The sequence below is a fragment of the Phaseolus vulgaris genome, chromosome 8 (genome assembly GCF_000499845.2).
Source record: "Phaseolus vulgaris cultivar G19833 chromosome 8, P. vulgaris v2.0, whole genome shotgun sequence".
Taxonomy (NCBI): Eukaryota; Viridiplantae; Streptophyta; class Magnoliopsida; order Fabales; family Fabaceae; genus Phaseolus; species Phaseolus vulgaris.
The window spans coordinates 15,459,007-15,474,547 of NC_023752.2; the positions used below are offsets into that span (position 1 = coordinate 15,459,007).

The following is a 15,541-nucleotide window of genomic DNA, read 5'->3' on the forward strand; positions in this document are numbered from 1 at the left end:
CTGCACCCCCACAATGTTATTCAAAGATCAAATTGTCCCAATTATTTTTTAAAAACCCTAAAATGCACTTGAACTGTATTTATGTTTTTGCATTATGGATTATGGAATCCGGAAAAATTTCGGATTGACACTTCCGGTAAAATTTCGAATCCACCAATCCGTAATTCAAAATATACATTTCACATTCAAAAATCCATCATTAAAAAAAAAAGCATTTTGGATCCTCCAACCGTAACAGAAATATACATTTCGGATTTAGAAATCCGTAATTAAAAAAAGCATTCCAGATCCACGAATCCATAACAGAATTAGGCTTCCGGATTCAGCAATTCGGAAATCAATAATTTGTGCAAAAATTGCTTCCAGAACACCCCCTCATCTGAAAAAAAAAATATTCAGTTCCGGATTGATGAATCCGTAGCACACTCCCAGATTCCTATTTCCGGTAACCACGGTGTCCTTTTTCAAATAAAAGATTAAGGCCAGTTTCGGGATTTAGAAAATTGTGGGGTGCAGGAAGAAAAATGTAGGGGTGCAGGAAGAAGAAGCCCAATGTACAATGGTCTCTACCAAATTCTCAAACTTTACTGATCCATCAGATTGCCAGCAATTTTATCAATCCTTCCTGAATATTTTTTGTTAGATGAAAGAATTTAGTTTTATTGCCCCCAAAAAGGAAGAGTCATTACGTCATTGTTAACGAAAGTGGCAATCTGAGGAGAAAAGACACCTAACTAAAACACTCCGGTTAGAATTAAGGCATTCCAAAAAAATTTGATCCAACAAGTACATTACAGATGATAATAATAACAGTAATAGTGCATCATTATTTTAATTCACAAAAATCTAGTGTGCTGCATTAGGAACCAATAAAAAATTTTACAAACTGAAAGATACTGACAAAAAATGATACAATGGTTATATAACAACGAAGGAGAGGAATTACTTGGTCAAGGGGAAACTTCATGCTGCATGGCATAATGTCTGTAGACTGTAGAACACGTATAAGATTAACTCCCCAGCACCTCTCAAGCAATCAAATAGCAAAATTCAAGCAATGAGCATAAATGGGAGTATATTTCTTCATGAACTTCAAGCAATGAAGATCCGAGATAAATGTGGCATTAAAAATGGAGCCCCATTTTTGTTCTGTATTCAAGTGAAATCCATATTGTGGCAAGTGGGATTGCACGGAAATGAAGAGCAGTCAATACTCTTTACAGCTTTTCGATCAAAGTACCAATCACCAACAGATTCAGCAATTGTCTGTTCCAGGGGGCAACAACAGTGAAGAGTAGTAGCAAAAGGAATAGTATGACAAAAACTAGTACAATGTAAAGTAAACCATACTAGGATAGTTTGCTGAAGTTTTTTTAATGTACAGAAGGGTGATTTTAGAGGGAAAGGGGAGGAGAGGACACATCTTTCAATTTTAGATAAAATAACTATATAATGCTTATAAAAATAAACAAAAAATGTGAAATTAAGTTTTAGTTATTTTACTACTTCACTTTTTATTTTAAAACATTATGTTACTTTGCCTATGGTCCGGTGACTGATCCCAGGCCTAGGCAAAAAAGGAAAAATTTGTTAGACTCTGACGACAATTAACATAAAAGTTGTCAAATCCCCAATACGGATCAACGACAACAGATTATATGTGCTAATGCTAACTGCTAAGCCATTATCCAGAAGTAATGCATTGTTTGTCTCAAGTATAGTGTTAAATGCACTATATTCACTGCATCAACACCCGAATCTAGTGTTGACTATTAAATAAGTAAGGATCTTCACATTTTAATGAACAGATGTGGATAAAGAAGCTAGTCCGAAGGAGTAGCTAATTAAGTTTGGCACTTAAAATATCAGTACCATTTTCTGATTCTAAATTAGTGTTAACTGTCAAAAGCAAATTTCTCATTGTATGACCTTCCTCTTGGCTATACATCTCCATTAGCAGTTGAGTGCTTAAATTTTCAGTAAACTTTTCTGTAAGTACTTTTAGGAAAGAAAATAAGAAGAAAAGAACTAAAGAAACTCTCAATAAACTAAAACTAACTTATGCATGCATTAAAATTTTCACTTTAGATAAACTAATATTAGAATTTTTTACAAAATAACTTATGGAGAAACTTATTTCCTTTTTTCTTCATATTTTTTCTCTTAAAAGTATTTATAGAAAAGTTCATTCAAACAAGCCCTAACCCACCATCAACCTCTGATCCACATCATACAATTTAGACCAAGTCTCAAGGTCCACCTACTAACCCCATTAGATCCTCTCCAGATTGCTATCATCCAACTACACAACCTCCCATCTCCTTCCAAGAAATTTTTGTATCTAATGTGCTTCATTCACAAAACACTGCTCAGACACAAGGCCTTAAAACACCCAAGGAAATCCATCAACTCTTCATGCCACTACAATCTTACCATAGCATTTTCATTCTCCCAAAGTAGCTAGAGATTTCCAACCTAATTATACAATAAAAAAAAATCCAATCCAGGAGAGAGTTTAAAAAATGTTGGAAGATAGTTGTGAGTCTTGCAAGGAAGTAGTTATGGCTTATTTGATGTTATAGACCTTCATAACGCTTTTAAATGTTGTAAAAAGGCCCTCTCGAGATTAATGCACTAGCTAAAGGATTCAATATGTATGTTTTGTCCAAAGAATCATTTAATAATTTATTGCAGAAAATAGCATCACATATTCATGACATTATTGCTACAGTTTTTTTCAATATAGTTTTACCATATATACCTTTAGTTCATACAAGCATCTCGAGAGGACTTGCATCCATTCTTGGAAAGACTAGCGGATGACTTCTTGAAACAATATAAGTACAATATTGACATTGCCCTTGATAGGTTGAATTACAGAATATTATAAAAGGATGGAGAAATGTTCAAAGTTATACTATGCGGCTAGGGGAGGTGTACCCAGGTAAAGTCTCCCCTGTATGATAAAAATGCTAGCAATGTTCATTGAAACCCTCAAATCTCCTTTCACCGACTGAATGATCAAAAGTATGTTATCGAATTTCTTGGACATCATCACGGGAAAAATGAACAAAAGTACTTATAAAACTTATATTATCTACAATGTAAGGTTCCAAAACTATGATTACCTTATCATTTATTTTAGGAGAGTTGGGTGAATGCCACGTTGCTTCCATCTCAGTCTGGCAATGGATAAAGCAGGAATTTATAAACATTCCAATGTCCTTTCGTTGTTGGAATTCATTCACAGTCTTCAGCAAAGAGCCACGGTAACCTGACAATCATAATTTCCCAAGTTATCCATGCCTCGGAGTGGCTACTATATTTAGGTTCCAGGTTAGAATATCATTAATCAACATCTGTGCTATTCCAAATCTAATCCAGTTGAAGGCCTACAGAAATTAATAAACCAAGACTTCAACAAAATATCCAGAAACTATATGGTAGTGATAGTGTTTACTTACTATCAAGTTTATCAATCATATTAGCATTACAGTTGCGAATGTTCAGCCTGCAGCTTTGCCAGTGACCAAGGGGATCTGATCCTTGAGGTACCAAAATATTGCGTATCTAAATACACTTTAATTTGTATCAAATGTCTGAGAAATTTATTTAAAAAATGTTAACAATGAAACACGCATGCTAAGGGAGCTTACCTGCCAGAAATCATAAGCTGGATGAACAAGGAACAGTGGAGTCTTTATGTTTTTAACAATTTCTTGCGGAAAGAGACACTGCATTACAAATATACAGTTGGTTGTTCTTTAGTTGAAATATATGACCAACTAATCAAATTTTACAGTTACAGATTATACCAAAGGATGAGGCAACAAAGTATAATACGAAACTAAAAAACCTGCCTTATATGGTTCCATTTTAGCAATGCAATCTTTGTGCAAACTTTTTGCAAGACCCTGACAACATGATATACGATTATTACATAATTAAGAGAAAAAATCACATTGCACTTTTCTTTATTTATACTAATATACTTAACAGATAAGTATAATTGTAGTTCCTAAAAGAAATATTGCTATAACAATATAAGCAACCACACCTGAAGCTGGGCAACATCATGATAGAAATATCTCATTGTACTGTTTCCACTAATATCCTTCCTGAAATTTATGTAATAAAGGTTATACATTTTACTTGGTAAAACGAGATGGTGAGCACGCCATGTACAGGTAATTAGAACTCAATTTATCAGTAGCATGGTTTTTCAAATCCCAATAACAGTTAATGAAACTCTGGTCCATTACCATTCACAACTTTTTTTTGGTCAAGAAGTATCGTCCGGGGATCACCCATAGTGTGATAAAATAAAAAGGAGTTTCGGCAATTTTCAGTTTACATTTACTAGAGATTATTATGGCACAAGAAGGTATATATATATGGTTGAGAGAAACCTACTCATCTAGAAAGAAGCCTGCATCAGAAAGGCACTTAACAGTTGCTTCTTTTGGAAGTACTTGACGGAAGTTGTCACAGTGTATAAGAGCTGCTAACCCTCCAGCAGAGCATCCTGAGAGCAATGCCTACAGAAGTAGTATTATCTATCATAAAAATGCAAACAAGTTTTAAATCAAGGCTAATGCATCATAATTCATAAACAGTGCAATACATCAAAAGCATATAATCTGGAGTTTAGAGTGAGATAATAATATCTATTTAGAATTAAATTCATGTCAAAAGACAAGAATCAACATAGTAATTCCTTTCACACTTGAAACTGCACTGTTCAAATTGAAAAGCAAAGCTTTAATTTAATCCATAATGTTACCGTCTATTCTTATTGCACAAGTTCATTTAAGAGAAAAATGGAAAATATTTTTGCTTATTACTGAAGTTCATTTACAATAAAGGACAACCACTTTCTTATGTTAATCAACTCAAGCAATAATTAGAATAAAGAGAAGTTCTTCAATATAAACTAATAACAAAAAGATTATTAAAGAGTTTTTTCATTGTTGTGAATTGTGTGTTTAATCACACATGTAAACTTTTTATTTATAATCATTCAAAGTATGATATAGGGAAACCTTACGAGAAGAAATTTATATGGAGCAACCTCCCGATTTTGTTGCTCAAGGGGAGTCTTCTGGATTTGTATGTCGTAAATCCTTGTATGGCCTCAAGCAGTCTCCTAATCACAATGGAATGCACCATTTTGGGTTTTTTTTTGCAACTCGGTGACTCGGCCTTAGACTCGCGAGTTTGGCCGAGTCAACTCCGAGTTTACTCAAAAACGAGTTTGCTCCCGAGTCGACTCGGCAACCTTCACTTGACTCTTAAACTCGTAAGGGTTTACGAGTTAACCCTAGAGTTTGATAACCTTGGGTGTATCTATCTCGTAGCATATGTTGATGACATTGTTCTTACATGTAGTGATCATCATGGCATGTCATAGGTAAAACAACACCTTTGTCAACACTTTCAGACTAAAGATCTTGACAAACTTAGATATTTCTTGGGGATTAAGGTAGCACAATCCAATATTGGTATTGTTATCTCTCAAAGAAAATATGCATTGGATATTTTGGAGGAAACGGGGTTGATGAATTCAAAATTTGTTGATACATCCATGGATCCCAATGTCAAACTTCTACCCAATTAGGGGAACCTCTATCAGATCCTGAAAAGTTATCTTATTGTTAATGTCCTGATATTTCTTTTGCAGTTAGTGCGGTGAGCCAATTTCTTATTTCCCCATGTGAACACCATTGGAATGCAATCCTTCGTATACTGAAGTACATTAAAGGCTCTCTTGGAAAATGTTTGTTATATGATTCCAATAACCATACTAAAGTTGTTTGTGATTCAAATGTTAATTGGGCAGAATCTCCATCTGATAGAAGATCAACTTCCGGATCCATTGATGATAACTTGATCTCTTGGAAGAGCAAGAAACAAAGTGTTGCTTATTTGGCTTAAACAGATACTTAAATAATTGCAATTTGGAGAGGTCACTCAAATGACACTTATATGTGATAATTAGGTTGCTCTTCATACTAGCTCAAATCCATTTTTTTCATGAAAGGACCAAACATATTGAGATTGATTGTCATTTTATTTGGAAAAAGATTGTATCAAGAGATATCAAGATTGAGTTTGTTAATTCAAAATGATCAATTAGCAGATAATTTTACTAAATCCTTACGTGGGTCTAGGATTGATTATTTTGTAACAAGTTTATATGCACCAGCTTGAGGGGGAGTGTTAGATATTATGAGATATTACCCATATTATAGATATTGTTAGATATTTCTATCTATATAATCCATATTTTTTGTATGTTTCTTTTTCTAATTAAACATAACCTTGTGTGTTCAATATACACAAGGATTTATCCTACTTTTCTTTTATTTTATTTTAATATTAAGAAGCGGACTTTAAGCCTAACTCAACATTATAAAATTAGCTTATAAGGTGAGGTTTAAACCCACTTATATGAAATGTCCTTATATCTAGTCAATGTGGGATCTCCAACACCCTCCACGCTGAGACCTGTCAACTCGTGCATGAGACTATATATTTATCGGTGGTCTTGTAGCGACCGGATAGCGAGTAACCTGATAAGCCCAACAAATTCTCGCTAGGATAGACTCTAAATAGCTCTGATACCAAATTTAAAATAATAGAAAAGAAAAAATAGGATAAATCCCTTGTATATATTGAACAGGTTATGTTTATATAGAAAAAGAAACATATAGGCTAAGCCCATTAAATATATAAAAATATCTAACAATATCTATAATATCTCATAATATCTAACAAATATAAACTAACAAAAAGATTATTGAAGAGTTTTGCATTGTTGTGAATTGTGTGTTTAATCACACATTTAAACTTTTTACTTATAATCATTCAAAGTATAATATAAGGAAACTTAATATTGGCTAATAATGGAGAATATTCGTGATTATCACCAATACATAATTCCCTAATTACTAAGATCGAATCATCACTTGTAAACTTAGGAATAGACACAAAGTCCAAAGAAGAGTAAAAGAAAAACAGGAAAGAAATAAACAATCACAATGTTGAGCAAAGGCATATAAAGGGTTAGGATTATGAGTGAAACAAATACCTTTATGAAGTGCAATGGGAGGTTCAACTATGAAGGTGACATTGATGGAAGAGAAGTTGGAACCTCAGTAGAGACTAGATAAAATTGTAGTTGAGGAGAGAAACATGACAACCTTTCTAGAGTTGGAAGCTACCCAAAAAAATACATTTTATGAATTTATAAGAGAAATACCTGGAGTGAGATCATGAACAAAACATGTGTTCCTAAACATATATAGACAAAATAAAGTTCCTTTTTGGGGTTTAATATGGAATATGGAATTTGATTGTTGAGAATGGAAAAAGGTATGAGTATAATTAGAAGACATGCAATAAGAACATCCCCAAAAGGCATAAAGGAACATTAAAGTGAAGAAGAAGAGTACAAGTTGTTTCCACGAAGTGGCGGGTTTTTGCACTCAACGATATCATTTTGTTGTAGTGTGCGAGCACATGATGTTTTATGAAGAATCTCGAGTTTAGACAAGATTGAAATTGGGAAGACAAATACTCTCTTGTATTATCAATTCATAGAATTTTAATTTTGTAGCCAAACTGAGTTTCAATTTCAACAAAAAAACCTTGGAGAACTGGAGAAAACTTAATAATGATTCTTCATTGGAAAACCCAAGTACAAGAAATTGTCTATTAAAGTGGAAAAATAAAAATATCCTAATGTTGAACAAACGTGACTAGAGCCCCAAATATTAGAGTAAACAAAAGCAAACGAGGATGCATCATGCTTATTGATGTGAGGACCATAACGAGTACAAGTATGTTTACTTAGTTCACATAACTCACACTAAAAGGACTTAATGGTAGAAAAACTAGGAACAAGTAGACACAATTTTCCCAAACTCAAGTGTTTAAGGCGTTGTTGGTGTACGATAGGGATAAGGCAAAAGAGTCCTGGACTCATGTCCTCCAATCATCAATCCACTGCTTCAATCCTATACAAGAACAAAATTATTAACAAACAAGAAAGAATAATCAAGAGTGAGTTAGTTTTCTATAAGAGAATAGATTAAAAGGAAACTCATGGATAAATAAGACAAAGTTTAAAGAAAGTTTAGGAAGAGGATGGGTTCATCCAATGCCTCGAACTTTAATCTAAGAGCAAGAGTAACAGAAAGCAAGGAGTTGAGAAGGGTCAAGGAGAAAAGAAAAAAGAGATTGGTTACTAGTCATATGATCTAAGATATTGGAATCAAGTATCCAAGGTCCAAGAGAGGAAGACTAAGAAACAAAAGCTATAGAATATCCAGAATGTGTTAGAGTTGAAACAAATGACGTAAGTTGGTTGGTTGCTTGAAGCTTGAGAAGTTCATGATACTCAACAACACAAATTGTGATATCTAAAGTAGGAGTGGTGGCTTGGGCCACATTTGCTAGTTGAGACGGTTTAATAGCTTTGGTGAGATATCCTTCTTCAACATGACCCAACAATTGCAATAGTTGCAATGGGAACTTCCATGACCACCACCACATCCTCCACAACGTCCCCCATTGTGACCACCATGATGAGAGAAGTGAGAAAGTACCATGAAAAATTGATTGTGTTGTTTCTAGAAAGTCTCTACACCAGTAGTGAAGGCCGTAGAAGTAGAAAATTTTGCAATCGGGCAATCAAGCTTTCCAAGATATGTTTTCATGTTTGTGTTCTCTAACTTGATGTTCATCAAGTTGGTGAGTACATTGTAGAAATGATCAACACCGTCTGAATAAATTTTCTTGGGCTTTGCCATACATCATAGCAAGTTGTAAATGTTTGGTAATGTGATAGAAAATTGGGGGCAAGAGAGAACTAGAGGATGATACATAAAGAGGCATCAATTTGCTTCCAACGAGGTTGCTCAATGTTGGAAACAACGGAGGTCAAAGTTGACAAATGACGAGTCGTACCTTGGCCCTGAAAACATGACTGGACAGCAGCAGCCCAAGTGCTGTAATTTGCTGTCCCTTTGAGTTTTTCGCATGGGATCATTGATACGATGGTGAAAGTCACAAGAGAATGAGAGAAAGCCAATCAAATGAAGCCATGGAGTCAAATTGGGCCAAACAAAGCCCAAAAGTGGTTCATCGAAGAAGGAGAAGCATGGCAAGGAGATCGTCGGAGGTTGGGACAATCACACACTAATTTGAGGGTGGCACGTGCAACAAACATGTCAAAGATTGGAGGTGTGTGTGACGGAGTTAGGCAGTGATTCTTGCACAATGGTGGTTGTTAGGAGACAACTTTGATGGTTTTTGGAGAAAAGAGGGCTCGAGGGTGGTGAATGGAATCATGGTGGCTGCTTGAACAGGACGCACAAACAGCACCATATGAATTGGGTGTTTAATCACACATGTAAATTCTTTATTTATGATCATTCAAAGCATAATATTGGAAAACCTAATAATGGCTATTAATGGAGAATATACCTAATTATCAGCCTGTACATATTTCCCTAATCACTAAAATCAAATCATATATCTTTTACATTTATGATTGCAGACCCCCAATTAAAAGGACGTATACTACTAGAAAGGAGTGTGATTGTCAACCTCCAATTAAAGAAATTTATAGAAGAAGGAATAGGGTAGGCCAAATAGAAATTCCTCAAAAGCAATTTTCCTTATGAGTTGTGACAGAATGTTACAGTTAGATAGCCAACTAGGTAATTCTACAGTGGTTAGTTAACTAACTATGCTAAAGGTTGTCAATAAAGGCAGGGAAGCTCAAAATCCGGGATATCAGAATTATTTGGGAAAATTGCTAGGTGGACAGTCTGGGTAGCATCTGATCCAGTTCTATTAGAGTGCATGGAATTAAGGTAGTTAGTCAATGCTGCTGTTGTGCTGGCAGCAATGATAACAGCAATGGCAGTTTGGATGTAGAAATGATTAGTCGTGCTGTCAATTACTGCCAGTTAGTTGAGAAGGCTTTAAAAATAGGAAAATGATACTTTGACAACCCTTAAAGTTGTATACAACTCTTGATGTGATGAGTTTAGAAATAAATATATATAATAAAGGGTAAGTTTGAAATTAAATGATATGAAAAAGTATTAAAATAATAGTATTGGGAGTTGTATGAAAGATGTGAGTTGTCAATGTATCATTACCCTTCAAAATAAGAGATAGGGAGGAGAAAAATCATCTTTCTGGAGGATTATTGAGAGCAGTGAGTTGGGTGATAAGTTCTTTCTGAACATTGACACTCTTCTATCTCAAACTTGTGATCTCTCTGACCAAGATCTAGAGAACAGAATTCAATCAATAAAATCTTCATTATTTTTCTATATTCCTTCATCTATTTCTGACCCTGTTCTATGAGAATAATTACATAATATGACTTTCACTATGCATCACATGAGGATAATAAGTGCAGAACAAACAGAATATCAACCGCATTGGTCCATTCATTCAATTCTTACAGTACAAGTGATAAAATTGAGTAGAAGACTGACAACCAGGTATTATATCCATTTTGATAAGCCTATTTGTTTGAAACAAGCTCAGAAAATTTTAAAAGATATGTTGGAATTTTGTTGTTATGAAAGTATAACCTGCTTTGCTTTGGATAGGCCAATTGATAAGAGTTCATCCATAATAGCTTCCCATATGACCTGGCCTCTGAACAACAAATCACTTCCTCTCTGCTGTATAAAATATGTTTAAAAAATACATCCACATAAACCCAAATATATAAAGGTTACCAACAACCGGTATCAAATGTAAAATCAATCCTAACCTCGCTCTCCGGGTGACCAGCAAAAGATGCACCATCACAATAGCGTATCTTCACCTTGTTCCAGTTAAAGAAATCTGAATAAGTTTGACACATCACTTATTCAATATGAAGTAACATCACTTACTCAATATATCAGATCGCATCTATCTATTTTACCAACATACAAACACACACTCTACACTTTCAAGCAGTAAAATCTACACAGCGGCCACATATGCATATCCAAGGGTGAGCTGGATATGTACTTATTCAAATTTGAGGGAAAATGTCACCAATACAATCAATCATGAATATTACAACAGTATAATCTATTCCACAATCTGTCTAATGACATAATCAACAGAACCCAGAGTACCAAAATGCGCAAATTAGAACAATGATGTCTTACTCTGTCTCTAAATATGTCACCATATCATTCAATGATGAGAATGCAGCATCAGATAATTGGATGATAATAGGAAAATGTCATAAATCGAGGCATTGAAGTTAAACTCCTCAACAAATTTTAAATTCCTACAGAATTAGGGTAAAGAAAGAGAGAAAGATAGCAAGATATTGCTGACAAGACAAGTATCAACGTGTGATAGAAGCAGCTAAGTGCTACTTTGACAGTACATAAGCCAAAGGTTTAAATTGCAAGTTGCATCTGTTTCCATGACCTCAAAACGTTGATATTGCTGGAAATTCTAGACAGACGCAGCCTGTGGAATTTAAAAGTTAAAACAACGATATAAACATGTTACAGTTACAGTTACAGTTACAGATATCTAACCTGGGTTTTCAGAGGGGTCAGAGCTCAATATTCCTGAAAAAGGAATAAGTTTTTCCATATAATTGGAAGACCCCAAATGTGTGAATTTTCGTTGAGTACATGAAGCTATTGAATTGCACCACCCTCCTCCCTGCGCACACAATTGAAACCAGGTAATAATCAATAGCTACACTCTCTTCCCTGCGCACACAATTGAAACCAGGTAATAATACTTTGGAGAGAAGTGCTAGTAACACACCCTTTCTAACACGCTTTACATTATCAGTTAAAAGTCATTAGAAACTATAAAATCACGAATAAGACTTCTTAAACAAGAAATGAATGAAACCCTTAATATTTCTGGATTTTCAACAGATTGAACAAATACTAAAGAGTGCATTTAAAATGAATTATTACATGGTTAAACATCCTAACTTCTATATGCGACAGATTACTAAGTTTTCAATTATCAATAAAGAGCTAATAAAATTCAATTATACGTCATGTAGAGATTGTCCAGTGACTATAGTAGTCCCAAACTATATTACATTTTTATGCTGGAGTGTTTTGAGAACATTTCTGTATTTAACAAAGTGGTAATAAAGGTAGATTAAGTATCACACAGACATTGTATAAGGCTATGATAGTACGGAAATATAAATCTGGAACCGATCAATTTTCTGAAGAAGAGAAAAAAAAAACACAGCAATAAATATTTGCATAGTTTTTTTTTCTAAATTCTTATTAACACAGCAATAAATATTTGCATAGTTTTTTTTTCTAAATTCTTATTTTTATGCATAAACTAATTTTTAATTTATAAAAAAACTGTTTTCTTTTTGCTTCATATTTTTCACTTCAAGAATTGTTTCCCATACACAAAAATTTTTCTTGCAGTGTGTTTCCAGTTTTTCTCTATTCTGGAAAACAAACCGAATTTGACAAAAGCAATATGAGAACCTCAATGTGGAGCAACCAATTGCGAGATCCGGATCCGAACCCGCTTTGGAAATGGTAACCGGGGGCGCTCCCGTCCAAGCAAACTGCACACACAGAGATGGAAATTTGGGATTCAGTTAAGGCGAAAAACGGAGACGCGTGGGGGCGTTAGGAACGTACGCGCGCGCGTTCGGTTGGCGTTACGGAGTAGCGTTAAGGGAACGAGGGAGGAACGTGGATGGGAGGGGTAAGGGGAACGAGAACGAGAATCTAAGTGGGAGAAGAGAGTGAGGGAGAAGAGGAGGAGGAAGACGAATGCGGCGATTGCGTAGTTCTTGGAGGACCAAATTATTAGGGCGCGAAGACGGAGATTGGAAATGGTTGAGACGGAAGAAGGAGGAGAAGAAGAAGAAGAAGAATGCGGCATCGTTTTTGTGTTGTGAGGGAGAAAGGGAATGGAAAGAGACACTGGAAGGGTGCAGGTAGTCGTTGATTGGATTTTAGTCAACGCAGCGTTGATGTAGATGGATTTAATTAACAACGTGCTCAATGTGTTTAATGCTAATATCCTTTTACACTCAATATTCTACTTACATTCATTTAATAACTATTTTTTATAATAAAATATTATATTAAAATAATAATAATAATAAATATAAAAAAAAATTATAATAAAATAATAATTTATAAAGTTATAATTTGTGTAGGCACTTGTGAAAACTCCTACATGTTACTCAAACTCTTCACAATGCTCATTATATGGTCGCTATTAGTTTGATTTATTACCTATAAAAAGTGCATTAGATAAAACAAGTTTTTTAAATGTGTCTTTTTCGTTATTTTACTTTCAATCAAAAATAGTTTTATTTTATTTTTTTAATTGATATCGTTGTGCAATGTGGTGGATCATAACATATTAAAATGTTTTTAACGTAATTTGCTTAAAACTTTATGTGTATTTTTTTTTAATTTTGTATTTAGAATTAATGTGTGTAGTCTTTATTTTTATTTTTATAATGGTTGTGATGATTTTTCTAAAATTGAGGTGTAATTTATTTTCTTTGTATTGCTAAAGATAATCTATCGGATTAGTTAAAAAATAAATGAGAAATGTTTAATGAATTAATGATGTATATATTATTTTTATCACCTATTTATATTATTTTAATGAATTTTTATTTGTAAAAGTCTATATACCGATTTATATTATTTTAATAAATTTTTATTTATAAAAGTCTATATAGTAAACTCATATTATCTTTAATTTTCAATTAAATATTTTGTAATGTTATTAATGATCTAAGTGTCGATTAACATATTGAGATGTTAATGCTTTATAGTTTATTACTCGTAATGTACTTGACGTTATTCAAGATAGTCAATAAATAAGTTAACACTTTATTATTGAGGTGTCTTCGTACATTAGCCCTTTATGCAGGAAAAGGTATCCACAACGATAAGTTTTGAAGAAAGAAAATTTTGATTATTTAGTAGATATTTCATCATATCATATTATTGATGTACATTGGCCCCCAAAATTGAGTAGATATAAGAAATGTTGAGTTTAAAACTTTGGACAATATTGATAATTGTGCGCATTTCATGAAGATTTCAACATTATGAAATATGATGGATCGAACTCATGTGATGTTAGATGAAAATTATTTAATTCTTGGTAGAGGTTGTCATAGTTAGCATATTGACTCTATTTACTTGTAAATAAATGGAGGTCAATATCATGAAGGGACCACATTTTGTGTACAAGAAACTTTTATAGTTGTGTTGTTGTCGATTTTTACTTTTTAAGAATGTCTTTATTTTCAACCTCTTGGGAATTGTTGAGATTTGAGGAGTTTTTGAATAGCATGAAGTTGGATGATACGAATTTGATGAGTGAATACAACTTCGATGAAGATAGTAGGTGGACAAAGACATTTGACTCATTCCAAGAGGTGTCCACTAGTCAAAGTTTAAACCGAGATAGAGGAGATATCTAAAAACTTTGATGAGGAGAAATTTATAAGCAAGATAAGGATGACTTGCCAATAAAATGGGGTTACAGGTGGATGGATCCTTCATGTAAGAGAATATTTTTCTAACTATCGATGCTCTTCAATTTTGCACACAATTTCTGATAGTGTGGGCATTTTAGAGTGCCTAACTACTCATGAAATGGTTGTCATTTGAAGATGTTGTTCAAACAATAATATTTGTCATGAATGAAAAGGCTATTCATATGAGCTTTTCTATTTTTGTTTTATAACGAATCTGCATGTCTACTTTCCATTAGACGAATTTACTATGGGAGTGTTATGAGTATTAAATGTAGCTTTAGCATAATTTCATTTGAATAATTAGACATCGTTGCAAGTTTTTTGAATTATGTGTATGGCCTTGCATGTGAGAGTGAAACCTCAATTGCTTATTGCATTTCTATAGTACTAGGTTAGGTGACAATGTTGGGTATTTTCAATAGTTGCTCAATTGGGCACATGTGTTGCTTGCCCCATTACTTCATCTTACAAAAACTCAAAGGTGTTTTTTAAGGTATTGGTAGAGCTAACAAATTCTCAAATTCTTTATGATAGTGACAATAAAGTTTGCATTTTATTGGTCTAGAGAGATCTTGTAAGGTATCATATCTAGTCGAGATCAATCATTATATACAAGGAATTAGAGACATTGTTAGTGTTAAACCAACATTCTAAAAAAACTTCTCACTCAAAAAGTTATCGAGATTTTCTTATCGTTGTGTTACCGATTCGACCACTCTTAGTTAACACAAGTATTGTTTGACAACTAGTCAATCCGAGCTAACACGAGTATTATTTGACAACAAGTTTGAGTTATACAATTTTGTTTTTATAAGGTTTTGCACTCAACAAAGTGGATATGAAATGTGAATGATATATAGTGAAAACACACTATTACAAAGTTGAAAGACAATGTTTTTTAAGCATTTTAAGCTTTAAAGAATGAAACATTTGAGAGTTTTATGTGCGTACGAAAGTCTTGCATGAATGTGACGTTAAGAGTTTATTTGCATGAAA

General features: G+C 33.6%; 1 protein-coding gene across 3 annotated transcripts; it reads right to left on the reverse strand.

Annotated features, from left to right (window-relative positions):
- Nucleotides 1-748: 748 nt before the first annotated feature.
- On the reverse strand, nucleotides 749-13,024 carry LOC137824241 (pectin acetylesterase 5-like). 3 transcript variants are annotated; one of them, XR_011083223.1, is made up of 12 exons: nucleotides 12,672-13,018; nucleotides 12,513-12,595; nucleotides 11,574-11,703; nucleotides 10,802-10,875; nucleotides 10,617-10,709; nucleotides 4,414-4,538; nucleotides 4,058-4,118; nucleotides 3,861-3,914; nucleotides 3,657-3,734; nucleotides 3,465-3,570; nucleotides 3,129-3,392; nucleotides 749-1,266 (listed from the first exon to the last, which is right to left on the reverse strand). XR_011083223.1 is itself a non-coding variant. In XM_068629783.1 (12 exons), exons 1-12 carry the CDS (start codon nucleotides 12,916-12,918, stop codon nucleotides 1,156-1,158), a joined length of 1,305 nt encoding a protein of 434 aa, XP_068485884.1. In that variant the 5' UTR covers nucleotides 12,919-13,024; the 3' UTR covers nucleotides 749-1,155. The 3 variants fall into 3 exon arrangements, 2 of the variants coding, with proteins under 2 accessions (XP_068485884.1, XP_068485882.1); XM_068629783.1 differs by having other exon boundaries at nucleotides 3,129-3,274; nucleotides 10,617-10,706; nucleotides 12,672-13,024; XM_068629781.1 differs by having other exon boundaries at nucleotides 3,129-3,274.
- Nucleotides 13,025-15,541: the final 2,517 nt, after the last annotated feature.

What these genes read in the sequence shown, in the direction of transcription:
- LOC137824241 (XM_068629781.1), bottom strand. Translation starts at nt 12,918, where the DNA reads ATGCCGCATTCTTCTTCTTCTTCTTCTCCTCCTTCTTCCGTCTCAACC. An exon ending in ATTGGTTGCTCCACATTGAG is followed by an intron (nt 11,704 to 12,512) that starts GTTCTCATATTG and finishes TTGTGTGCGCAG; the next exon opens with GGAGGAGGGTGGTGCAATTC. An exon ending in CTCCTAAAATAAATGATAAG is followed by an intron (nt 1,267 to 3,128) that starts GTAATCATAGTT and finishes CCCCTGGAACAG; the next exon opens with ACAATTGCTGAATCTGTTGG.